At 33.9% G+C, this 27,350-nt stretch overlaps 1 protein-coding gene across 2 annotated transcripts; it reads left to right on the top strand.

Annotated features, from left to right (window-relative positions):
• The first annotated feature begins 1,697 nt into the window (after positions 1-1,697).
• Positions 1,698-27,350, top strand: LOC110688842 (ubiquitin carboxyl-terminal hydrolase 13-like). 2 transcript variants are annotated; one of them, XM_021865600.1, is made up of 32 exons: positions 1,698-2,005; positions 2,257-2,323; positions 2,945-3,092; positions 3,171-3,328; positions 5,981-6,246; positions 6,344-6,562; positions 6,653-6,761; positions 6,852-6,967; positions 10,048-10,146; positions 10,853-10,962; positions 11,773-11,847; positions 13,987-14,065; positions 14,188-14,334; positions 14,445-14,525; positions 14,626-14,745; positions 16,021-16,143; positions 17,041-17,118; positions 17,489-17,577; positions 17,666-17,774; positions 17,887-17,955; positions 18,031-18,141; positions 20,106-20,161; positions 20,251-20,428; positions 21,884-21,985; positions 22,175-22,246; positions 24,482-24,547; positions 24,687-24,752; positions 24,893-24,979; positions 25,083-25,199; positions 25,413-25,487; positions 26,478-26,564; positions 26,700-27,350. In XM_021865600.1, the coding sequence occupies exons 1-32, from the start codon at positions 1,976-1,978 to the stop codon at positions 26,739-26,741; spliced, it is 3,351 nt and encodes a 1,116-aa protein (XP_021721292.1). In that variant the 5' UTR covers positions 1,698-1,975; the 3' UTR covers positions 26,742-27,350. The 2 variants fall into 2 exon arrangements, with proteins under 2 accessions (XP_021721292.1, XP_021721291.1); XM_021865599.1 differs by having other exon boundaries at positions 1,699-2,005; positions 2,942-3,092.

The raw sequence follows: 27,350 nt of genomic DNA on the forward strand, positions 1-27,350 counted from the left end.
CAAGCATATAACTATACTAAGATTCAAACTCAAGGTTTCACACCTTGAGGGCTTATTTTAGGTCTGAACCTTTATCCTTTCTTCTTTAACCTTTAGCCTAACCCCGTTTCAACCCTTCAAAGACCTAACCGTTATAACCCTTCAAAGACCTCCTTGAGGTGTACACACACTTGTGCGAGGTTTGATTAGAGCTACATTCGGCTTGATTCCTAACGAATACGTAGGCAACCTCACATTAGGGTGCGACCATACTAATTATTCATCACATATTCAGGCATGATCATATCAAGGGATCTCCATTGCTCATCCTTATCCATTTAGAGCTAGACTTGGGGGCTTGATCCCTACTTCATTAACCTACCCAACTTAAGAACCACCATCATTTGGATTTTCTCAAAATATTGTTCCATACCCTTAGCCTTTTCAGCCTAACCTTAGTGTTAGTCTCACACACATCACAAATAATTAAGTAACCAGATAATTCTTCCCTTCGAAACCCTTTGTCATGAAATCTTGATATGACTTTGAAGCATGCCTTGTCATCTTCGAATCACTCATTATCACAATCATCGCATCATAGAGTATGAGGTACTTAGCCTATGAGCCTAAGTTATCCAAATACTTTCATCGGATCATCAATCCTTACACCATAAGGCACAACATTATATCATACATTTGATTAAGCCCAGTCAACATGCATCATTAATCGATTCATTCAAATCATTTTTTCTTTTAAGGAAGTTCAAAAACTTCGTTTTCACAAACACCCTACACTTCATCATTTATCACGTCTTTCTTTCCTGGAGAAAGTCCATACCCTCCACAAAAATGACGAAAAAAAATTTGTTTGTCTGCATTTTTGAGTTACATGAGCACAATTACAACACAATGCACACACGAGTCATCCACATCAAGTCATATCTTGTCACTACATCAATTAAGTTATATCACATCGAGTCGAGTTGAGTACAATGAGTCAAGTACACTAAGTCTTGGGTCAACTCCAAGAAAAACACCAGGAAATTCCATTAGCAATATTTGATTTTACAAGATACACCTATTCATCGAACCTTCTATTTAGAGTTAATCGAGCAATTTCATATGAGTAGGAATTATAACTTTCATTCATTGTAATTTTCATATGCAATCAAACGAGACCATAAAATATTGACGGAGGGAGAAAAGCCATAATCTATAAATATAACTAAAGTAACAATCGTTGACATCATTCCCTATTTAAATTGTACAGATGTCAAGTTGTGGTAAAAAAAATTCCCCCCTAAATCAATTGCTGACATCAAATTCTATTTTTATTTTTACTTTTTTTTAAACCTTCTTATTTTTTACCTTAAATTATTAAAATATCTACGGAGTATAATTTTTTAAAGACAATTATTATATTACGAAGTATGTTATTATTTTTTTTACATTATTATGGATTTATAAAAAAAAATAAAAAAACTATATGGCTTTCAAATATATTTATTCCCGATTTAAGAGTACTCTGTATTGCATAATTTGGTTAAATTTTTACTATCTTCAAAATTATTTAAATCTAAATACCATTGCAATCAATGGTTTGAAATTTTTTATATCATCAATCGCACGGAGCTAATTTAGTTTATAATTATATATCATCGTGCATGATACGTGATTTAACCTACGTATTAGTTAAAATTATATACAAACTCTTCCGCATAGAAAAAAGCGAAAACAAAAAAGATATCAAAAGAAATGAGAAATTAAAAAAATACTCCAAAAAAAATAAAAAAAGATAGATTAATTAAAATGAATGAAATAATAGTCGAAAGTTTGTTTCTCCCATAATAATAAACTCACAAAATATACACTCTTCGAAGCGAAAACCCAAAAGCCCTTTTACAAGAAATTTCATCTTGATTTCTTCTCTTCTGTTCTTCCTTGATCGGCGGAGTTTTTCTCTCTCTTTCGTTTCGATTCATTCATCCATCAATCCATGACTATGGTGACCCAGCCTCCTTTGGATGTATGTTTGTAATTTTTCAATTTTAATTTGTTATTAAATTTCCCCATCTTTTGATTCGATTTTCATTTTCTGCAATTTTAGGTGATTCGATCTCGTTTTAATTTGAGTTGGGTTGTTGTGCATTTTGTTTGTTTGGTTTTTCTGTGAATTGGGTTTCGATTATTTTGTTGTTTGATTGAGAATTTTGATTTTTTGGGTCTAGGGTTTAGTGGGATCAGGGGTTTCTGATGAGTCGTGTTTTTGGTTTGCAGCAAGAAGACGAGGAGATGCTTGTGCCCCATTCGGATGTCGTCGTCGAAGGTCCTCAACCTATGGAAGGTCTCTGGTTTGACAAATTGGTGCTTTTCTTTAGATTGTTGTGTTATTTTCTTGGAAGTGGGATCGGTCCATTACCTTTGTTGTTTCGGGTTTATGAATTTTGATTTTCTTGTATGCTGTAGTTATGCAGAATTTGGAACGAGTGAGCGAAATGTATCATTTTGGGATTTTTTAGTAGCATTGTTCTAACATTATCACATGTTATTTGGGGAGTTTAAATGTATTGAATGATGTTGCAACAATCTGATGAGATTAGCTCCTGTGCTCCTGTCTTTATTAGTTTAATCATTCACGCTTTATTGCTTTTCCGTGTTCATCAATTATCGCTTCTTGATTATTGATTGTTTTGACATTTTGGTGGAACCTGACAATCATTTGAGCTCTTACTTGAACTGAATTGCTGTCAAATATCTGGTCCTTTTTTCTTTTTCTGAAAATTTGTTTTGGAGTGTATTTGTTGTAACTTATACTAGGGACTAGGGAGGGATGGATGGGATTGAATGCAGATGAAGCAACTATTTGATGAAGTGGGGATAAGAACTTTGTTCTATGATAGTTTTCGGCTTCTTGTGTATACAGTTTTTGACCATGTAAGTAAATTATTTTTCATTTTTTTAGTAGCTGTACAAGCAGAAGCTAATAATGTGGCCGAGAATCAGGCAGCGGAGGAATCTCAAACTTCAAGATTTACATGGACAATTGATAATTTCTCTAGGTTAAACACTAAGAAGCACTACTCAGATCCTTTCGTTGTTGGTGGTTATAAATGGTAATTTGGTCTATCCTATCATTTTGTTTCGATTTTGTTTGTTTTGTTATGCCTTTTGACTCACCTTCTTTGTGATAGGCGGATCTTGATTTTCCCAAAAGGAAATAATGTGGATTTTTTGTCAATGTATCTCGATGTTGCGGATGCTGCTGCTTTGCCGTATGGTTGGAGTAGATATGCTGCTTTTAGCTTGTTAGTGGTCAATCAAGCTCATCAAAAGTACTCAGTTAGAAAAGGTACTCACTGGACATTTTTTTTGTTGTGCCTTTCATGTTTTATCTCCATCCTAATCTAGCTGTATACATTTTTTACGGCAGTGCTTGTGCTAATAAAATTGTGGTCTTTATATTTTGAGTTAATTCCACTTGAAAGATGTTTTGAGGCTCATAAAAGTTGTGAGTTATGTTTGACTATATTATTGAACTGTAGTATTGCTTCTCTTTGTTAACGTATATGCCTGGTTGCATTCTCGGCGGGTTCATATTTTACTCTTTGAATGGATATAGCTACTTGCTTGTAATCCTTCACTTGAATGTCATTATGTAAACACAAAAGTGGGCATATTTATGTTGATATGTCTAACAATTGAGCATTTTAAATTATGAGTGTCTAGTTAGGTAATGTATTTGGTTTCGTAGTTCTATAAATGAGCTAGCTAGGAGAGGACTGGATTAAGCATGCTATTACACAATTGTAATACTAGTAAGGTAATGTAATTGGTTTCATAGTTGTGTTCTTTAGCATGAACATAGCTGGGCCATAAATAGGAAGTGGAGCATTCTCTAAGGAATAGGGGAGCTGATACCTTTGTACTCTCTTCTCTGCATTAAACTGGTGTTGGATGTTATGTGACAAGAAGTAAGCTAACGTGTTATGATGGAGCACATAGTGTTGATATGTTGTAGAGAGAAATGGAAAAATCTATACTCTGCTTTCCATTTTTGCTGGGTACATAGATTTAATAGAGCGTAAAAGGTGGTGGGAGTTTTGTTGAGTATAAGAATATACACAACAAGATTGTGGGTATTGGATAAGGTATTAAGCATTTTAAGGAGTTGTTTGTAGTAAAGTCAATTGCAACATTAAATGTATGGTTGAGATTGCTTATCAACCCAAATACCCAATCATAACTCTCACCAGTAGAGGAGATATTGGATAAGGTATTAAACAATTGATTTTGTTAAGGATAGTCCATAATTAATTGTTTATAAACATATTTTATACAGAACAATTTATGAGAAAAGAAACACATTTCCAGCCATGTGATGTGATTCTACAAATTACACCTTTTGCTCTTTTGTCACCTTCCCTGCTACCAATTATTGTAGCCAAGACCAATGGAACTTGCTGATGATAGGCTCTTCATTTGTTCTACAAAGGAAAATGTGATCGAAATTACTACGATTAAGAAAGAAAGAAGAGAAGATATTAAGTTCAAAGTTGTGGATTATTGACCTTTTAGAGCAATAAGGAAAATGTAAAGGAGAGTATGAAGTTCCATGCTTATGCACTATAGAAATTCTTTTTTCCTCTTTGACTTTCATCAAGTTATCTGTATTATCCCCTTAATTGTATTTCTGAATGAAAAATGTTATGTTAATAATGATAAATTTCTTTTAAATATTATATGAGACTTCTGCGTTTCCATTTTACTTTCTCTGTTGGAATAGTAAACCATGCTTTATGAATCCTCTGTTTACAAAGCTGAATTATGACTCTAGTCACTGAATATACATTTTTATGAAAGTGTTACTATATGGAACCTTAGGGATATACATTTATACTATTATATACTACCTTGTAAAGTGGTGGGTGAGAGGGACCTTGTGAAGTAATGCTGGAAGATTTTAGTTCTTTGGTTAGTTATCTAAGGTAATGGATGTTCTAGTGTATGCTATAATTGCCAATGTTATTATTCTGAATTGTTGGGTGCTGTGCTTGCTTCCATGTCCTGAATTTGATGCAATGGTTGATGAGAAAACAAGGGAATAATCAATTACTTTCTTTCTATAAATGCCTCCATGTTGGCATTCGAACCTTGATGTAATTTATTTTTATGATATGATTGCTGTATGCTACTGAATGAAAGTGATTGGCACAATTCTATGTATATTGATCTTATGTTCTCTCTTATTCATTGCAGTATTGCTAGGGAAATTAATTTAATATTTTGTATATGGTGATAGTTGAGATACAATTTGATATACAATAGTTAGAAATTGAAGACTCCACTCTTCACTCTCTCAGTCCCTCTTGTGTGCTAATAGTGATTAATTATGCTGCATAGATTCTGGTGAAAAGTATTGTAGTGAAGATGTAACAATTAGGCATTGTCATATATGAGAGACCTACTTATCAAACTGATTTCATGTAATTAATACAGTTGACAATGCTGAGTAGCGTTGTTCTATATGATGGCCAGGAGGCTGATGTATCCCTCCCCCCCCCCCCCCCCCCAAAAAAAAAAAAAGAAAAAAAGAGAGAGCTGCTACTGCATTTTTAATGATAGGTTGATATCAATCCTGTGGCATGCTAAGAAGCTTAGAGATATCCATTCAATCACAAACAGTATGCTTGTAAGCGCATTTCATAGGCCACCATGTGGTGATTCAAGCTCTAGGTTTCCTGTTTGTATATCGGTTTTAAGGCACTATGGAAAATTTAGAACAATGGGGTAACCAGTGACCTAAATATCTTGGAAGTTAGAAGATTTGTGGTTTGCCTATATGTTGTAAAGCTTGTTGATTATATACATTTCTATTTTCTTCTTTTATATATTTTAAAGGAGTGTTGGGGACCACCCCCCCCCCCCCCCGGCCTTGAGACATGTTACACTATTAGAGAAAACCTAGTGTGAATCACTTTTCTGATTTTTTTTAATTTTCCAGAGACACAGCATCAGTTCAACGCTAGAGAGAGTGATTGGGGTTTCACATCTTTTATGCCTCTCAGTGATGTATATGACCCTTCAAGGGGATATCTTCTCAATGATACTCTAATCATCGAAGCTGAGGTTGCTGTTCGTCGTGTCATGGACTATTGGGCTTATGACTCAAAGAAAGAGACAGGCTGTGTTGGACTCAAAAATCAGGGAGCAACTTGCTACATGAATTCCCTTCTGCAAACTCTATATCATATTCCTTATTTCAGAAAGGTGTTAATCATTTAATTTTTTCACCTTTTTTTTAGCATGCTTGTGACCTGTTGGTAGTTCTGTATGGAATTAATAGTCAATTGTACTTGTGTATCAGGCTGTCTACCACATGCCAACAACTGAAAATGATAACCCTACTAATAGCATCCCTCTGGCTTTGCAAAGTTTATTCTACAAGCTTCAATATAACGATACAAGTGTCTCAACTAAAGAATTAACAAAGTCCTTTGGATGGGATACATATGATTCTTTCATGCAACATGATGTACAGGAACTCAATAGAGTTTTGTGTGAGAAGCTTGAAGATAAGATGAAGGTAAATTGGCTTAAAGTCAAATTTTTATAGATCTTGTTGCAAAAGATCTTGCTGACTCCTCAAAACACTATGTTTGTACTACTGGATCAGGGAACTGTTGTGGAGGGAACTATTCAAAAATTGTTTGAAGGGCATCATATGAACTATATTGAATGTGTCAATGTAGACTATAAATCCACGAGGAAGGAATCATTTTATGGTATATTCTTGAATTCAGGTTGCACTATGAAGAGAGTTTCTGGTCATTGATAGCAATCTCTGTTCTTATTTTGTAATATCTTGGTGTCAGATCTTCAGCTGGATGTCAAAGGTTGTCGAGATGTGTATGCTTCATTTGACAAGTATGTGGAAGTCGAGCGTCTGGAAGGCGATAATAAATACCATGCCGAGGAACACGGTTTACAGGTATAAGTTGTTTTGCAAGCACCTAACTAGACTGTTTGATTTGAGCTTCTATCTGTTTTTCCTCATGTTTTAAGCAGTTTCACATTCCTGCTGTATCTTGCTTTGACTACTTTCTTTCTTTTGTGTTGGGAATGTTTTCTTTTGCTATTGCTATTTTTTTTCCCTTACATTGAACTTTTTTAGAACCTTTTTTGCTTTATTTTGTGTTTGACTATCTACTAGTGCTGCTGCCTGCTGTTTGGATGAATTGTGAATGGAATGTTGTTGACATGCAGTAGTTCTGTTGCATATCTTGTGTCCTTGTATGTTTTGATTAGCTCGACCTTTGTAAATATAGATGTGAATGGAACTGCAGTAAAATCAAAACTTCATAACGATAGTGTGTTATAACTTCTAAGCATTTAATGTTTTTTTGGTGTTGTGTAAATGTTTCTGTGCAACTTCAATCTGTCTTTGAATAAATTGCTGTTGGGCCTGAAGATTACTCCATTTGACATCAGTATGTGTCAAGATTGTTCTGTTTTTCTGGCCACTCTCTTTAATGGTTGAACATGACTTATTGGTGCAGCTTTTAATTGGGATTGCTCTAGTTTTCTGTTTGTTGGTTATTTTTTTTTGCAAAATCATACAATACATGTCATATAATGAATCTAAAATTAGTCAGATTTATTTAAATCGTGATGATTTTGAAACTGACAATAGAAAAGTGGAAATCATTTTTCTTGTTTCCTGTTTTTGGTTTTTTGTTTTAGAAAAAAAGGAAACTGAAAACAAAAAATGATGCCAAACAAACCTTAAAATTTTACTTTTGATTTGATTTTTTTCAAAATTAAAATCAAATTATTAATCTTATGTGATAACTACACACCAATTTTTTTTATTATTTAAATCTTTTTTCCTATATTTCTTCCATTATTTACTTTAATGCACCTTTTCTTCCTCACATTAAAAATTAAACCGAATCTTTCTTTAATTTTTTCACATCTTTCAATATAGAAGATTGTTTTTCATATCACTCATGAGGCCATTACCGGTAAACTTCAATTCGCTAAACTCATGTTTACCAACTCTGCCAAGATTATGCATTCTTCTGCTTTTTTTTTTTTTTTTTTTTTTTTTTTTTTTTTTTTTTTTTTTTTTGGTTAAATTGCAATGTTGGAGTTTTCACATTTATGAGCCGCATTTTATACTATGTATCTTTAATTATATTTTAGTTAAAGTTATAAAAAGTAATGTTGGTGAAAGTATATACCGAGGCAAATCGAATGTGAGTTTTTTTCTTTTCATTATGTATAAATCACCAAAGACGGCAATAGGAGTGCGTGAATAGTGTAAATTTCCCAACATTGTGATTATAAAAGAACATTGGAAGTATATGAGAAACATAACTCCATAACTCTTGCTGTCATCAAGCTCCCAAATTTTCAGAAATTAAATGAACTCAATAGTTGGGACGCAATAAGATTGAGAAGGAGAGGGGGTGAAAACAATGAATTTAAGGATGAGAAGTGAGGCCTCCACTAATTTAAAAGAAAGATTGTTGAATCTATATTTAGGATTCAAGAGAAACTTGTGAAAGCGAAGATTACAAAAGGAGCAGGCCATAGAAAATAATCGCGAATGTGATTGCGATTGTTGTAATGGTGAAATAGAATGAATCGTGATTAATAGGTGTGGATTATTTTCCCCTAACAATTTTCATTAGTCATTATTGGGTTTAAGCCTTGTTTCCATTTTTTTTTTAAAGTTAAAAAAGCATTCTTTGAACATAACATACCTACATTAATCATGATGTGGATGGGTAACAGATTTGGTTAACAAAAAATTACTTACATTTTATAACCACATAATTAATAAATATTATACTTTTGGTCAATTTTAATAATAGAATGGATGTAATGCGTACAAAACTTCTAATGCGGCGAGTCACTGTTAGTTTACAACCTGTCTTATTGAATTGGACCATTGTTTGTAGCTCTACTGTAGATAAGACCATTAGTATATCATTTGTGGGACTTTCTTTTTCCCTATTCTGGCTGCCCTTTATTGTTAGTTCTTTTGATGCAGCTGTTTGTTCTCACTGTGTATAACTTTCTCTTTGCTTACGAGTGACATTTATTTGCTGCCTTTAAAAAGTTGTCCTGTTCATCTCAATTATAAATTCAGATTTATTTTGGATCCTTTATTTTGACTCGATTACTTGGACTAACCAGTTTTGCTGAAATACTTGTAACAAATACTTGACGCTTCATTGCTTCAATGTGGTATAGACATTAGTCACTATATATTGTCAAAATTTCATAGCTCTAGTCTAAATTATTATCTTGTGCTTTTGCAAATACCCAAGTGCCTGATGCTAATTTTAGTAGTATAAAATCTAATACAAGGTTTGGGGTTAGGCTTGAAATTGCCAATCATGTGGTTTTGGGGATTTCTGAAAAAAATGGCCAATGCTGAATTTAAGCAACATTTATCTCCTCTTAGCTCTTTAATTTCTGTTGAGCCTGGCTTGACTCATGGGTTTAAGAATTTATGCAAAAAACAGATGCTGAAATGCTTAACTGCTTTTAAGCTATCTAATTTTCTGTCTGACTATCAATTTTATTTATTTAAATGTAAAGGAGATATTGTATATTTTTTTAGTTTAAAAACTGGCTGTGATGGATGATATTAGGGTTTATTTTATTGAATGTGAGAGGATGTGAGATCCTAGTTTTTTTGTAGTGAGAAGAGAGCTGAATTAAAGTAAAGAATTTAAAATAATAGTGAGGCCTTTCCCAAAATGGTAGTGCGAAAACTAATTTGAGATTGATAATAAAGGAAAGTGTAATCACTACTGTGTGAGACCGAGTATAATATAAGGGTTATACACTTGTAATTAAGACATGAGTTTTAGACTTTGATATGTCAGGCTAAACACTGAATCATCCAAAAAGCATTGAATCAGCCTTTCACTTTACTGGGTTTGGTAATGCATTAGACCAACTCTTTTTTCTTCTTCTTCTTATTTTTTTTTTTGGTCAGGTCTTTGCACTGAATGTGATAGTCTGATGTTTAATTATGATTTAAAATTGTTTCAGGATGCTAAGAAAGGTGTTCTGTTCCTTGATTTCCCTCCAGTACTTCAGCTCCAACTCAAGAGGTTTGAATATGACTTTATGAGGGATACTATGGTAAAGGTAATTACTCATTTTGTGCAGTGTCTTCCTCCTCAATTTATTTCCTTTTTAGTGTCGTCTTCTGTTGCTGCTTGTTCATGCTCAAACTCTCTGTTTGTGCTCAAACTTAGCTATTTGTCTGTGCCAAAATATAAAGAATATTAGTCATTTCTCAGAGTGAGAAGGTGTTAGAGCTTTGAAGCAAAGACGATAAAGTGAGCTAGCTTGTTGTATAAGTGACCTAACATTCCTAGAAGAGAACATTTGCGCATTTATTCTCTTTTATTTTGCCAATGAGCCCTTTCTTATTATCTTTCCTGCGTTCTACTTATATACTTTTTGTTGTTTTCTCATTCTGCCAAAGTGTATGATTCTTCACGTATTCTATGTCAAGTATGCTATATTCTTTTTCAAACAACTTGATAGTTTGTTCTTTTGTGTATTGCCATAAGCCACAAAAGCTGCAAAGCCAATACCTGATTTGTTATCATAAGCTAATATTTTTCCTGGAATTTGGTCATGGTAGTTTACTTTAATTGTGAGAACTTTTCATTTAGAGTACACCTGTTGCTGTTACAGACAAGATTTGGTTCCGTTGAGTTAGGTGGGTGGTGTGATGACGTAGTGGAGATTTATTTATTTATTTTGTTTATTTTGAATATGATTGAATTGCATATATCTGCAGCATAAATGTAGATATTTTATAATGTTTTGTGCTTGTATGCAGATCAATGATCGCTATGAGTTTCCGCTTCAGCTTGACCTTGACAGAGAAAATGGGAAATATTTAGCCCCTGGAGCTGATAAGAGTGTTCGAAACCTATATGTACTTCACAGGTCTGATGTCATTCTCCATATCTTATTATTTAAATGATTTAAATTTTTTTTTTTATGGTCATTTTTATTTTGAGTTAATTCAGACATTTATTTCTTCAGCTTGTGCTTGTAGGAATATTGAATTTTGTTGTCATATATTTAAAATGCATTCAAGTCTTAGTTACTGATGTTGAACTTGTATAGTTGTAAGATTCTGTTATAATCCGTATCTACAACCACAAGGATGCTAAGAGATCAACCACTCCACTATTTTCTGCATTATAATCATGTTAAGCTTTTGGAAGCTGGAGCTGATTGCTTAACTCTTTTGGTCGTGTGGTGCTTGTGATGTTGAATACTACTGTAAACTTTACTAATATATATGTATACTGTACTGGCATGGTGATTAATGTTAATTATGATTACTTTAAAGCATACATATAATATTCCCTTCGTCCCTAAAAGATTAGCGCAAATTCTATTCTTTAGTTTTATAAATTGTCAAGCCAACTTTTTAGGGATAGAGAGAGTATAAGACTCCAGAACTGTTTGCAATATGGTGAGGTTGAAATACAAGTAATACTCTAGTTCTATTGCTAGATACGCGTTCCTACTTTGGTTTTCTTTTTAAAGCATTGGTTTTTTCTTAGTGACTGTCTCAACCATTGAAGTATTACATATGGTTGAAGGGTTGAGAATGATAATTGTAATAGTGTGTTGTCAGTAATATGATATACCTTGTAACAATGAGCATGCTTCTTTTACCGTACAACTTTCTTAATTGTTTTGTCATCAGTGCTGTTGAATCCTAACTATTCATTTTTTTGACAGTGTTTTGGTACATAGTGGCGGAGTCCATGGCGGGCATTATTATGCTTTTATCCGGCCAACTCTTTCTGACCAATGGTAAGTATTTATGCAAAGGGAATTCTGATTTATTCCCCTAATATTCTTGTCTTGTTTGCCTTTTTCATTTATAATATTCAACCAACTTAACTCATGCTGAATTCTTTTAGATCATATCCTGTAAAAAATAATACTCTTTTCGTCTTAAAATACTCATGACACTTAGTGGGACCCAACATCTAGTAGTTTGGTTATCAATTGTTATTTTATTGAAAAAGTAGATGTGATAGAAGTTATTTATTTATTTATTTATTTTTTTTATTTTTTTTTTATTTTAAATGTGGGACCCAACATCTTAGTATTGGAAAGAGATATGACTCAAAGTATTAGTGCAGTCATTTCTCTAATTAGAAATGTATTGAGTATTGTTGACGAGAAAGGAATATGTGAAGAATATTGTGGGACTGAGGGAGCATATTTTTCTGCTATACATCCCTTCTCCTTGGCTTAAATTTACCATATTTTTCTGCTCTATGTCCGTCCCTTCTCCTTGGCTTAAATGTCAGGAAACAAATAGATTGTGAAGTTTGGAGCTGACAGAAAACAAAAATAAGAAGGTAAAAAAAGAGAAGACCTAGTGGAGGAGCTCATTTGTATCTTTATCACCTGTATAATGCTCGAACAAATAAAAATCACTTTCCTGAATTTTCTTCCCAATTACCTTTCACGCTTAAGAATTCTACTGTCTTGTGCTGCCAACTCGCTGTTGCTGATGTCACCTTCTCTCTCCTTAACTAACTCTATCATCTCCGCTCTATCTTTCTACCCTCTTTGTTTCCAAGGTAAGGCTCAATAGAATATCTCACTTTGTTGTGTTGGCTTTCCAATCTTGCCTTTATTCATAGGTCTAGCATAAGTGTGGGAATTTGTGGTTATATGGGTCATTGCATAACAATAAATTAGGATTTTAGAGAGTATTAGCCCATAAATATCACTTGAAAGTTGAAACTCCCAATTGAAGTGATATTGCTAACCCCCCCCCCCCCCCCCCCCCCCCCCCCCCCCCCCCCCCCTCCTCCTCCTCTTTATTTCTTTCCCAAGCTGATGATTTGTCCAGGTACTCATTTAATTTTTTGCTACTTTCACACTGATACTTATACCTTGGTCTTTCTGCATTAACCCATGATGCTAGAGTTGATCCTATAGTTATAGAGTTATCTTCAAGCTCAACTGGTTTGAAATTCAAGTTTCTACACACATGCTGTTTATCTTTCACTCTAAGATCTAGCACCCTGCAACAGCTGAGTACAGATGATCATGGCCGCCTAACAGGGGCTAAAGGAGGACATTTTATCTACTCTGTGTGCTGGATTTCCAAGTTTCCCAGTGACCTTAAGGCTCTTTTTTTTTTTTTTTGGGGGGGGGGGGTGGTCGGGGTAAGACTAGGTGCTAAGGGAGTATGGTGAGTTTTATAAAAGCAGCTTTTTTGTTGGGTTTAGGTTGGAGCCTTGGAGGTCTTTCAAAAATATTGCCTACAATTGGTTGAGGAAAAGCATATGTATATTGGAGGAGGAGGTTGCAAAACTATGCATTTCCTGGATTAGGGAGGGGTCTGCTGTCATTTAGGGGAAACTGAAGTTGCATCTATCAATATTTCAAAAATGGAAGACTCATCGGATAAAGAGTTATGGTTATTAACTTTGTTTTGCCTTGCAACTCTTTTTCTTTTTCACTTTGCTATTGTTAGATGCAATCAAAGAGAATAGAATTTTAAACAAAGTTGACATTTTTACTCTGCCCGTTTCAAGATTATATGACATCACTTGGTTCTTTTTAAATAGACAATTAGTTGTAGCTTTTTGCAGGTTTATACCTGTGAAATTATGTAGCTTAGTGTTTTCTGGCAATTAGCTTTTCTAGATACATTTTTATTATGCAACACTTTTTCTATACACCCGGGTGCACATAAAGGTAGGTGCACCATAGGGTATGTGCTTATTCTATGTATGAATTGCTTTATGATATCATAGGCCTCTCAAATGCGTTTGATTTTTCTTAATTCTATGTATGAATTGCTTTATGTTATATCTCAAATGTTTTGTTGGTCACTCACTGCTGGTTACATTATGCTGCATATCTTTTTACTTAAACTAAAAGCCTTAAAATTGCTTAAGATATGTATCCGATTCGTTCAATCAGGTTCAAATTTGATGATGAGCGGGTAACTAAAGAGGATAATAAGAGGGTATTAGAAGAGCAATATGGTGGTGAAGAAGAGGTATGTGTTACAAAGTGCAAACCACTGAGTTATTTCTGCTGCTTCTTTAATTTCTGTTTGTAGCAGAGATGTGGAGTAGCTTGAAGACTAAGTTTTTTTATATATTTTTTTATGTTGTCCAGTTGCCACAGGCAAATCCAGGGTTTAATAATGCGCCTTTCAAGTTTACAAAATATTCAAATGCGTATATGCTTGTGTATATACGTGAGAGTGACAAGGAGAAAGTGGTTTGTGACGTGGATGAGAAAGATATTGCTGAACACCTTCAGGTAAAGTTTTTTTTTCTCTGTTTCGTGGCAGAATTTTAGGTTTATGCTTGTGAACTCTTGATGTTATCTGATATTTCTATGGTTTATTATTTTATTGTTATTATTATTAGACAAGATTGAAGAAGGAGCAAGAAGAGAAAGAAGACAAGAGGAGGTACAAAGCACAGGCGCATCTATTTACTATCATCAAGGTTATATATATTTTTTAAATTCTTCTTTCCGTGGCTCATGTTATTGTAACTGTCATTTTTTAATTGGTGCATGGTTGAAGCAATTAATTAATACGTATAGGTTGCAAGAGATGATGACCTTGCAGAACAGATTGGAAAGGATATTAATTTTGATCTTGTAGATCATGATAAAGTTCGCAGTTTTCGTGTTCAAAAGCAGACGCCATTTAATCAATTCAAGGTAATGAGTTGATCTCTCTTTGTAACTGTCTCCCCCTCTCCTACCAAAAATATAAATTTAATGAGCCTCTTACTCTCTCTGCCCCTGGAAAGGTCCTGATTGGTGTGCTTAGTCTAATTGCAAATTGCTTTTAGCCATAATACTTATTTGCAAACTTGTTTATTTTTTTATAGTTTGCTACAGATTTAGCTATTCTCATAAGTTGAAACTACTAGCAATAGCCTTCATCAGTAATTTTAAGTTAAGTGGTCAGATTTTAGGCCCCTTGAGGTAATAATATGAGTTTGTTGGTGATAAGTACATTTTGAGAATCTGATGCGACTTACAAGAAAATTTAATCACATGATCAGAGAGTTTCTGTCATTTAACTACAGGTATTTACCTGTGTAACCCCCTTATCAGCCTTAGCCTGTTCAGTGGCAGTAGCTTATCTTCTTTTTTTATCATTTGATAATAGCTATGCTAAAAGATATAAATGAAATTCTAGCTCTTTATTACATGTTGAATTGTTCCTGTTTAAATTTTTTGCCTCTAGAATATGTTCAGAACCTTTCAATAAACTGAAGTCTTGACTCCTGATTGGCTGTGGTTACTTTTTTTTGATGATGAGCCTTTGTGATTTCTTGTGAAGTTCTGTGCCGTATAGCATGTTAGTGTACTGATAGAGGTGAGGAACTTTCATATCATTTAACTAATTTAATTTGAATTTTTAAATGAACTGAGACATGTATAACTATGAAAGTTATAGGTCCTAGAATAATTTAAATCTTACGTGGAAAATAAGAAACTTTGTAAGACATAATCCAAGTAACACTCGAAATTAAATAATAAGGAAGTGATTAACATTTATATCTACTTGTCCTATAATACATACTGCAAACTATAGAATCAGATAACAAAATGCTTCCTCGGGTTAACAGTTTTTAAATCCTGTTATTCGGCTATAAAATGTCAGACATAAGTACGTGTCCAAGGGTTGTATTGCATAAATTTAGGTCAAAATGGAGGGGATCAATGTCATATTGTTTTCCAAAAATTATTAAGATGGGTACTTGAGGTTAAATGAAGAGTCAGAGTAACATACCATGAACAATTGACTCTAGAATTGGACTTCTACAATCGTGTGGGGCATAAATATTATTATGCATCTTCATTATCTGATCAATCTGAATAGTGTCTTGTTTTTTCTTCCGTTTGTTTAGTTTTGTTTGTGTTGTTTATGAGAAAAAAGCTTTATCTATAATGACTTGCTTATCTTCTATGCTACTTGTCTAGGAGGAGGTTGCCAAAGAATTTGGTATACCTGTTCAATTTCAGCGATATTGGATCTGGGCAAAGCGCCAAAACCACACTTATCGGCCTAATCGACCTTTGACAGCACAAGAAGAAACCCAAGCTGTGAGTACATTTCTCAGTACATTTCTCTGTTCCAAAAGTTTCGAAATCAATTGAAGCAATTTTTTACGGTTTTGTCAATACCTCTCAGTGATTGTGAAAAAGGCACTATGTATCTTACATAAGCTTTCTTCTTTAGTGGATGATGAGCTATCTCCAAGTCTAAATTGAGCGTTGTTAACAAGCATGGCTAGGTCTAGTGGAAAGGGTTTATACCGCACAAGTATGAGGTTGTGATGGGGATTCCCTAACACCCCCCCCCCCCTGAGACCTTACTTTTGCGATTACTCGACTTTTACAAGTCCTTATCTCGAAAAAATGTCCTTAAAGTCGGTGGAGTTCGCGGGGCCCTAGAGTAGGTTAATCTGTGAGTTCGGCAAGGCCTTCTTTTTTGAGAGGTAAGGAGAGAGAGAGAGAAATGTGGATGTAATCCTCTGTATCAAAGCCTAAATTTAAGATGCAAGAGAATTCTATTACTTTTTCCTTTTGCCTTCTTCAGCCTCTATGGTTTTTCCTCTCTTCTAAGGGGGTTATCCTGGAGACTGGATAGGAAAAAAAAAATTTGAAGTCATTTTAGTCAATTTATCAAGTGTGAAGGTGTTTTTGGAGATGTTCTTAAGCCGTTGTTACTGGTTGTTGCATATTCTAATTAATATTATACCCAGCTTGATGTTATTTTTTGTTGCCTCATCTCCAATTAGGCTGTTGTTGGCATTTTGGAAATGTATGATTACAGAAATGTGTCAGAATTATGCTCACTTTATTTTTCCTATAATAATAATGTTATTATTATTGTTCTTATTATTTTTTTGTTTAGTCCATATTGTTATGAATATCAATTTGTACCATTTTTTTTTTTTTGAGAATCTATGGAACTTAGTATCTGTAAATACTCTGCAGGTAGGGCAATTGAGAGAGGCATCAAATAAGATGCACAATGCAGAACTAAAGCTGTTTCTGGAAGTAGAGATAGGGCCGGTATGTTTACCTGCATATTTTTTGTAGTCTGTACAGTTTTTCGATATCTACTAGTATTACTACTATCCTTGAATTGTTGTCTCTTTTTCATCTGAATTTTAATAATTTTATCAACTATCAATATCAATATTTAAAACTTGTGAAAGTTGAGTTCCCAGTGTAGTAAGAGCTTCAAATTGCATTATAAATAATGAGAGCATTTTACTATTAAGATTAATTTGGAATATTTTCTATATTTGTTTTAATTCAAGCTCAGTTGTTATTCCTTGAAAAAGTGGATTTTCTTAACCATTAGAGATTAAATCTAAGACAGTAAGAGTATAGATTTTGTTTACTTATTGTACCTTTTTTTTTTTGTTAATTTTCTCAGGATCTTCAACCGATTGCTCCTCCAGAAAAAACAAAGGATGAAATCTTGCTCTTTTTCAAGCTTTATGATCCTGAAAAAGAAGAACTCCGGTAGTCAGTTTTCCCTTTCTATGATTTATCTTCTAACTGTTAGTTTTGATCTTGTTCTATCAGTAATAAGTTACTTTTATCTTGGCAGATATGTAGGTAGGATTTTTGTCAAAAGTACTGGTAAACCAGCTGAAATTTTGAATAAATTAAATGAGATGGCTGGCTTTGCTCCTGATGAAGATATTGAACTTTTTGAGGTTAGTTTTTTGAAGATTGCTCCATGTGACATTGGAATTTTTATTTTTATTTTTTTAATTATAAATTAAATTTGGTCATTTTTGGTTTTAATTTCATATCTTTGATGTATAGGAGATAAAGTTCGAACCATGTGTCATGTGTGAGCCCCTTGACAAGAGAACATCATTTAGGCTGAGTCAGGTAATGCGACAATCTCTGTGCTTTCTTTAGCATTACTATGTTCCATTATGACATTTCTCCTATTGTGAATTTCAGTTGGAAGATGGTGATATTATCTGTTACCAGAAAGTTCCTCCCATTGATAGTGAGGAGCAATACCGTTATCCTGATGTACCATCGTTCTTAGAGTATGTGCACAATCGTCAGGTATAAAGGAACTTGTCCTGAGGACTATTTTGATTTGACTTTTCATGTTGTTGCCTTTTCAAGTTATCTTATGCTGTCTACTGATTGCTGATTTGTGAGTTTGTATTTCCCATGTAGTCTTTGTAGTTTTTTTTACACTCTTCATTAACTTTTCGTTAATTCTTTTTCTTACTAATTATTTTTATTTTTTAAAAACTAATTTTCTTATTGAAAAATGACTTTTTAAAGTCATAGGAAATAATCTGGAATATTTTCCCCATAATTGCTCGTATCCCCAGTCCATGTCTGAAATTTGGACTTAATCATATTTCTGTGTCCTATACTCGGATTATCCGAGTCCAAATCTGTATCCCTGAGCATCATAAGAGGTATATATATATATATATATATATATATATATATATATATATATATATATATTGTGGTATAATAATGCTTCTGGCTTCAAAATGAACTTTCAAAATGGAGTTTAAATTTTTTTTAATTTTTTTTTTTTTTGTGTGCTGTGTGTGTGTGTGTGAGAGGGAGAGAGAGGTGTCACTAGTCAGATACAAAGCTTTCTACTTTTACTTTGCTTCTGCAATTTTGAATTCTATGTTTGTGAGAATTTAGGGAATATAGATGGGTGCACTAAGACTACATGAAATTAGATGATAAACTGCCCATGACGTGAAAACTGTTCTGGAATGCATTTTAATTTTTTTTTTCTTTTTTTGTTTCTCCCCTTTGAATGTCATATTGTAGCATACTAGCGTGTGGTAATAAAATCAAACTATGATATTGACTGGGGTAATCAGTTGTTAAAGCTGTATAGCGTCTACACTGTTTTTGATTTATTGTTTGAATTATACTGTTCACACACTCCACTTTAACCATCGTGTTGTGATTTTTAGTTTGAATTATCTGATTAATTAATTTCCAGCTACCAGTTTTATATATACTTCCTCCGTTTCTATTTACTTAACCCATGGCCTTGGGCACAATATTTATGGAGAGGAGAGAGAAATTGTAGTTTTGTGGGCCTTGTTCCATATGGGTTACCTTATTACCCTTAAAAGTAGCCCTCATGTGCAATTTATGAGGGTAATTTAGAGAATTTATCTACAAAAAGCTTATCAAATATAGTATGGGTCAAGTGATATGACATTTCCTTTTAGGAATGTTAGTCAAGTAAATAGAAACGGAGGAGTATATATATTACTTGATTCAATCAATTAAAGCCTTAATTCTTTAAGTGGGGTCGGCTACATGAACCAAGTGGTTATTCAGTATTGTCATCCACACAAATCTTTCTCATCTATCCCTTACAGTCAAATACCTTATTCCCATGCACATTGATATGCTTCATATCCTTCCTAACTCCTTCCAACCAAGTCATTTTCGGTCTCCCTCTACCTCATTTAACATCTCCATGATCCCACTCTTTCACTCTTCGTACCGATGCACCTTTATTTCCTTTTAATGTAAGATATAATTGTGGAGATTGGTTGATTTGTCATGTTATGCATCTATCAAGAGTCAACTAGCCATATTCCATAATTGGGCCTCCTTTCACTAGGATTGTGTAAGTTGAGACATTGTTTACAATGCTGGAAAGTTCTAGGGTTTAAAGGATACATATCATCCACTTGGTGGTTTATGATTGGTTTTGTTGTTTCTCATTCCAGTCATTGCTTTTACACAGTCACTTTCTGTGTATATGATTTTGGTGCTTCGTATCTGTTTTATGGGGCATTTATCAATGTAGATTGTCATTGACCATTCTCTTACAGTTTTATTTTAGAGTTACTTTATCTTTGTCCATGTTGTCTTTCCATTTAAGTCATTTTCAATGTAGTTTGGTATCACATTTCTGTCATAGGTGTGAATTAAGGATAACTTTCTTTTTTATTTTTTTTGCTCTAGAGTGAGAACATGCTCTTCATGCTTTTTAACCCAACCCTTTGATTGATTTAACCTATCAGGTTGTCCATTTTCGATCTCTGGAGAGACCCAAAGAAGATGATTTCTGCCTTGAATTGTGAGTTTGTGTTACGAGGAGTTATAAAATTCTGCATGTTTGTACTTTACTGATAATTATCTGACCTCTTTTTTTGCTGTATGATTAAGGTCAAAAATAAATACATATGATGAAGTTGTTGAAAGAGTTGCTCAGAGACTTGGTCTAGACGATCCTTCAAAGATTAGGCTGACATCTCATAATTGCTATTCTCAGCAGCCTAAACCTCAGCCTATCAAATATAGAGGAGTAGATCATTTGTCTGACATGCTGGTTCATTACAATCAGGTAAATGTCAGTCGTTGAAAGTGAACTCTTGTGTCAAACTTATAGCTTGCATATGACATATAAATGCAATAATGCATGTATGAAACCCATGCTTATGTTGGCACGCACTATTGGTTTTTAAGCAGTAAAATTATATGGACTTTTTGACTTTTACCACCAACAAAAAACAACAAATTGTTTTTTACCACCAAAAGTTTTGTTTTACCACCAAAAAAAATTCTAAAAATTGTTTTTTACCACCTGCCATCAAAAACCTAACGGAATTTTATTTTATTAAAAGAGAAAAAGAAAAAGAAAATAAAAGCCGCCCCAAATTGCTTGCAACGCTTTTTTGTCTTTGATTTTTTTTTTTTTTTTATTAATTTTTAAGTTCTCTTTTGTATAATGTTCTATTGAAATAGTTACTTGGGTAAATTTATTGGTGATGGCTAAGGAAGGGAAAGAGGGATTTGTGCTAGGAGTTGGTGTATGATGTAGTTGAAGTATTGATGATGATTTCAAAATTTATAAAATTCTTGAAATCATTTCTCTGTTGGGAAAATGGCTTGGCCGTGTTTTTTGTGGAGATAAATTCTGTTTAATTGTAGAATTTTTTTTTTTATTGTATGGGATGCACGTAGATGGAAGTTTTTTCAGGTATTATTTGTTCTTTGCCGAGTTTGTGGAAGTTCATCTGAAATGTTTTATTGTTGATATTCTTGGTCAAATCACATAGTTGATAGGTGTTTTGGGGCAGCCTTGTGTTCCCCTAGTTTTTGTCCTTGACAAGATAAATTATTTATATTCCTGAATGCTTTAAGATCCGATGTAGTTATTTTCTTCATTTTTACTATGTATCCCCTATGTTACTCGGACTCTTCGTTTCACCTCACGTACTCGTGTTGAATCCTTGACACTCGGACATGGGTGGGACACTTGGACACTTCATTTTAGTTCAAAATCATTAAAAAATTTCAAAAAAAATAGCCGAGTCGGACACTTGGACACATATTCGTATTGGACATGGGTACCCAAGTCCAAGTAACATAGTGTATCCCGATTACTGTAGTCAATTACCATATTACCTAGACACGGTGTTTTGGCTTCGCACCTGGGTTGATACGACCCGATACTGATTCAGGTTTGAAACGGGTCAGATACGTTTGTTAGTATTAAGAAAGTAGGTTTCCGATAACTTAGCTAAAGTTGATGCAATTTGAAGGATTAAGATGGGCTGTAGATGGTCAGAAACAAATGTGCGTGTAGCAAGAAGAATGATTACGTGTTACCTTTTTTGTTTGTTTTTATCTGACAAAATCAAATAATTTGCTTTCTTGTTGGATCTCATAATTGGCTTGGCTGTATGTAAACATCTTAACTGATTTTATTTTTTATTTTATTTTATTTTTTTATATTCTGTTACGTGGACTATGTCAAGTGGACATCTAATATATTTTTTTGTCCTCTTTATTGCAGACTTCTGATGTGTTGTATTATGAAACACTTGACATTCCTCTGCCAGAATTACAAGGACTAAAAAATCTTAAAGTAGCATTTCATCATGCCACAAAAGATGAGGTATGTTTGAATGTCATGACCAAGATTTGTTGTCAGATTTTTCATATTGTATTCATTACCAATTTGATATATAAGTGTGATTACAAGCCAATATTTAATGCTGTATACTTTTTGTCTGTTTTTTGTACGTTGTCGTATGCCGTTTTGATAAATTTTTACTCAACTAAAAAGTAAGTATTTGTTATATAGGTGGTAATTCACAATATTAGATTACCGAAGCAGAGTACTGTTGGTGATGTAATTGATGAATTAAAGACAAAGGTAAGTGCACTTTTGCTCCTAGTTGCTGTAGGCTATTTATTTTGCCACAATGTATCTTATTTATAGTGTTTCTTTTTGCACTTCTGTTAAAAGAATATTTTTGTGTAAAGTATTGATGCTTTAATCAACCTGTCATGCACCTGCCCTATCTCCTGCTCCCTCAGTGTCGCAACGATAAAGAAGAATTGACAATATAAATGCTTTCAACGAGGAAAATGAAAATTTGAAATAACTGTTAGATTGAGTAAGCTGATTTCTATTAAACTTAGGCCTTCTTTTTGTGAAATGCTTATGAATTATCCTGTAGTACTGAATTTAACCTTCACTAATATGGATACTAGTTATGGAAGCTTGAGTTCACTCTGAGATGTAGTAAGGTGGAGTATTGGTGTATGAATTTGGTACAGAGGAAGATTCTTGATGAAGGGTAAGTTTTATGGGACTGTTGGATATTTGGGGTCTGTCATCTAGAAGAATGGAGACCAAGTGTTTTTTTTTCACAGGATCTAGTGAAAAGCCTTGGAAATTTTTATTGTTTACATGCAATGTGTATTTTGTTGGTGAAGGGAAAGTATTGGACTGTTGTTGGACTAGTTGTTATACAAGTTTGGTAGCTGTTTTTTAGGAGAGAGAAATTGTAAATGACAGAAAGAGATTGAATATGAAGAAATTGACAGTGAAGGTGGAGTGAGGTGAAGGAGCGAGCATCTGACTACTGTTTGGATATGTTCAACATTAACATCAGGTGGAACTGGTTTGAAGGATTGCGAGTTGGAATATTGCGGATATTACAAGTAATCATGTCAATAGATGATCTGGGTGGAAAGATACAGGATATTACAAGTAATCATGTCAAATTGTGTACACAGGTTATATTGAGTGCTGATTGGGGATGACATCTTGGACTGTTGGACCTTGGCTGACCCCATCTTTTTTGAATTGAGATTCTTCATTGTTGTTAAAAAGGCGCTTTTGATTTAACTTTTAAAATAATGCCGGTAGGATTTCTGTTATGTAGCTCTCAGACTAATTATGGAAATCATAACCACCCCCCAACCAAAAAAAAAAAAATCCTTAGAATATATTTGAAGTTTTTGATAACAAATGAACTCCAGGATCAAGAATTTTAAAACAATTTTAGGGTGTCAGACTGCCAATTAAAAGTAATTAGAAAAATAAAATAGACAAGGCACTACATTTTTTTATTGTATAAAAAGACCGATCTTTTTATGTTACTTCATTGTATTTGGTCACATTTCTTTACTTTCCTTTAAAATCATCAGAGGTGTATTGTTGGACTTGGGAGAGTTGGAACTATCAAGAAGAGATATTTGGAATCATCATGAAGAATTTGAGAACAAAAGGTTATTTTGTATGCCTGATGATTATGCTGCTGATGTTTGATTGACTTGCCATAATGGACTGAAAGAGCATGAAGTTTATTTGCTGGCTGAGAGATTTCAGGAGAAATCTTAAGGGTATTGATGGACAATGTAACATAAGGTTTGGTTGGAAAACTAAGTCTTTGAGGCAGCAACAGGGAGCAACAGGGGGAAGCTCAGTTGATGGACAATGTATCATAAGGTTTATGGACAATGTATCATAAGGTTTATGGACAATGTATCATAAGCTCAGTTGATGGACAATGTATCATAAGGTTTGGTTGATGAAATTTGGCTAAATTGGCATGTGGTAGCCTCTGGCTTATAGGGGTTGGTGCATGTGATGGGTGGTGGTGGCTGCTGGAAAGGATGATGGATAATATTTTTATATAATAAAAATCCCAAAAGGTTAAAATGGAATCTTTATGGTTAAGTTTATAATAGTTCCATTAACCGTATTACTTAGTATATAATATTGGAACCTAGGGCTTTTTGTATTTATTTATTTATTTAAATTTTTGTAAAAAGTTTGCCTCTAATCTATAATGCAAGAATATAAGGCCACCTATGCAATCCCCCCCCCCCTTCTCTTCTTCTCGTATGGTCTCCCCTTGCAAGAATATTGAACAGTAACAGTTTTAATACTTGTTAATTATATCCACTGTTAATCCACAAATTGCGTCCATCTGACTTTGCCAAACCTAGTCTCAAGTGGAATGTATTTTAGGGGCTGTAGTTGTTTTCCTTTGAGCATTGCATGACATTAATTTGCATGTCATGGCAATTAAAAAAAGGTGACAACTTCCTTTGCCACTTATATACATATATATTTTTTGTTTTCCTTTGCGAATAGGTGGATTTGTCACATCCTGATGCAGAGCTCAGATTACTTGAAGTTTTTTACCACAAGATTTACAAGGTATAGCATGTGATATTTCAAGCCTTATCTATTGTGGTATGGCTGGTTTTTTGTTTTGAAATTAATGGTAGAAAGTACTTTTGGTTTTGTTATATATGAACACTTATGGAATGCAAATTGATCATCTTTACTGTTGCAGATTTTTCCATCTAGTGAAAAGATTGAAAATATAAATGACCAGTACTGGACGTTGCGTGCAGAGGAGGTAATTTTTTTTCTTTGTTGAAATCTTACTGCTTATCTTCTGTCATAAATTGCTATTTTAATCTTCTTTTTACCGATCACATTTGCATTTTTGAGTGTATTTCTTGTGCTGGTTCACATTATTGATTTTTTGGGCTTCAGATCCCTGAAGATGAAAAGAACCTTGAACCTAATGATCGTTTGATGCATGTCTACCATTTTACTAAGGAGACCGCACAGAATCAGATGGTAAGGATTTGAAAAACTCGGTCGGCATACTAAATATATTGGTTAGGTACTTTTGTTTGGTCCATCATTTGTGATACTGATGATCATGTATTTTTTGTCTCAGCAAGTGCAGAACTTTGGGGAACCCTTTTTCTTGGTCATTCGTGAAGGTGAAACACTAGCTGAAATTAAAGTGAGAATACAGAAGAAGTTGCGTGTTCCTGATGAAGAATTTTCCAAGGTATGTTGTCGTTCTTTTGTGCCACTAACTGGGCAATGTAAGAGGAACTATTATAGTTTACTTTCTAGTCATTTTACTCTCGACTCTTTTAGTTCCATAATTCAATAATGGTTGCCTTACAAAGTTAACTAATGGCTTTGAATGAACATCTTAAGATAACACATTCTTCAATTATTGATCATTGGTCGTTTTTATCCCATATTACATCTGCAGTGGAAGTTTGCTTTTTTGTCGCTGGGTCGGCCAGAGTATTTGCAGGATACTGACATTGTATCCAGCCGTTTTCAGGTTTTGAATCTTTTCTCTGCTGTCCTTTTCTTTCTTTGTCTTCAGAGGTTGACACTTTTGTAGAATAGATTAGTTGAGAGTCCTCTAAAAACTAGTCTGCTGTTCCATTTTTAACCTTGTTCAGAAAGTTTGAACACCATTTAAAAAATAAGTAGTTTGGGAAAAATTATTCCGATGATAATATTACTCATTCCCTGGGTCTCATAATAGTGCCTTTTTTCATCTGTGGTCAAAGTTTACGGACTAAAAAATTTCAATATTGCGAATAATAAATGTAGTCGTGAGATAGGTTAGGTTCATCTTAATGTGAAGTGTTATAATATCAACTTTTCATAATTTTTGTTAATATGATGGTGAAAGGTATGACTTGAAGATCGCGCTAAAAGAGTTGGGTGCTATATTATGGGACAGAGGGAGCAATAACCAATGTACTATATCAACTCACAAAATGATAAAAACAAACTTTACCTTTTCAGCTTCACTCCAGCACTCCTTGCATCGCCACAGCTTTCTCTCTTTCCCCTACCAGGTTTTAGTGCCACTCCCTCCATTGTACCATCTCCATACTGAGTAGTCTTATCATTTGGAGCACCATCCCCTCCATTTACACCTTAGCAATTGTCAGCTGAATAAATATAGTGAAAGGGATGATAGGTATGGGAATTTAGGTTGTGTTAAATGACAATGGGATTAAGGGTAGAGGTTTTTGAGCCTGTTCTTCTCTCTGTTCTCTTCCGACCAAGTTCCTGGTTCTTGTGGGAGATAGATAGTAGGGTTGGGCTGGAGGTATAGTGATGCAAAAAGGGTTGGGAAGGGGGTGAAGGTAGAGTTTTGTTAACTTGGTGATGAAAAGTATTTCTTTTTATTTTCATTTAAAAACTTTCCCAAAATAGGATGGTATGTCCAATATTGGATAGTATGACATCAATGTTAATTTTGCGTTAAAATTTTCTGAAGTTCTCTCTTGTTTGTTTTTATTTATTATGACAGAGGAGAGATGTTTATGGTGCCTGGGAGCAGTACTTGGGGTTGGAACATACTGATACTACTCCAAAAAGGGCTTACACAGCAAATCAGGTAAAATTTACCTTTGATTACCTTTTTTTTTAAATGGATTGCCCTGCTAAATTCATTTTCTTGCTTGAGGTTTTCCTCAATCCTGGTTTGGATACTTGTGGAAATGTGATTGTTTATGTATATTTACTTTTGCAGAATCGTCACGCATATGAGAAGCCAGTAAAAATATACAACTGATTTGATGAGCTAGCCATAAACATGCAAAACATATTTAATGCCTTTTCGCCAATGGATCAAATGGAATATACAAAAAGGGATGGGCTATAGCACACCTGGAACTACATTAGAGGCATGCTTTTAACTGTTTTTCAATTGGATGATGTATTTGTAGGGAATCAGCTTCAAGCAGCGCGATGGAAGTGAATTTTCCCAGTTTTAGGGCTGTCCCCTTGGTGCATGCAATCTTGTTTGAGCTTTTCTGATGATTCTCTATCTCCTGTTCGACATTGGTTATCTTAGAGGAGAGGCTGTTGATGTATTGAGTCTCGTGTAATTTTAGAAGTATATAAGATTTTGGAAAAGGCTTGTAAATTGGTTATAGTATTGTCATTTCTTTTTTTTTTTTTTTTTTTTTTTTTTTTTTTTTTTTTTTTTAATCCTAACTCTTGGGTTAGTGCCATAAGTATTATGGGTCTTGTATAATGGCTGGTTGGATGCAATGGCTGAGAATGCCTGATTTTTAAGGATTATGTAAAGAGAACAGTACCGGCGAATTGTAGTTTAAGTTATTACACATCCAATGAAGTGCTTATTATCTCAATCAAATGTTTTTGCTTTTGCCGGGAA

Source organism: Chenopodium quinoa, unplaced genomic scaffold, assembly GCF_001683475.1.
Source record: "Chenopodium quinoa cultivar QQ74 unplaced genomic scaffold, ASM168347v1, whole genome shotgun sequence".
In the NCBI taxonomy this organism is placed as follows: domain Eukaryota; kingdom Viridiplantae; phylum Streptophyta; class Magnoliopsida; order Caryophyllales; family Amaranthaceae; genus Chenopodium; species Chenopodium quinoa.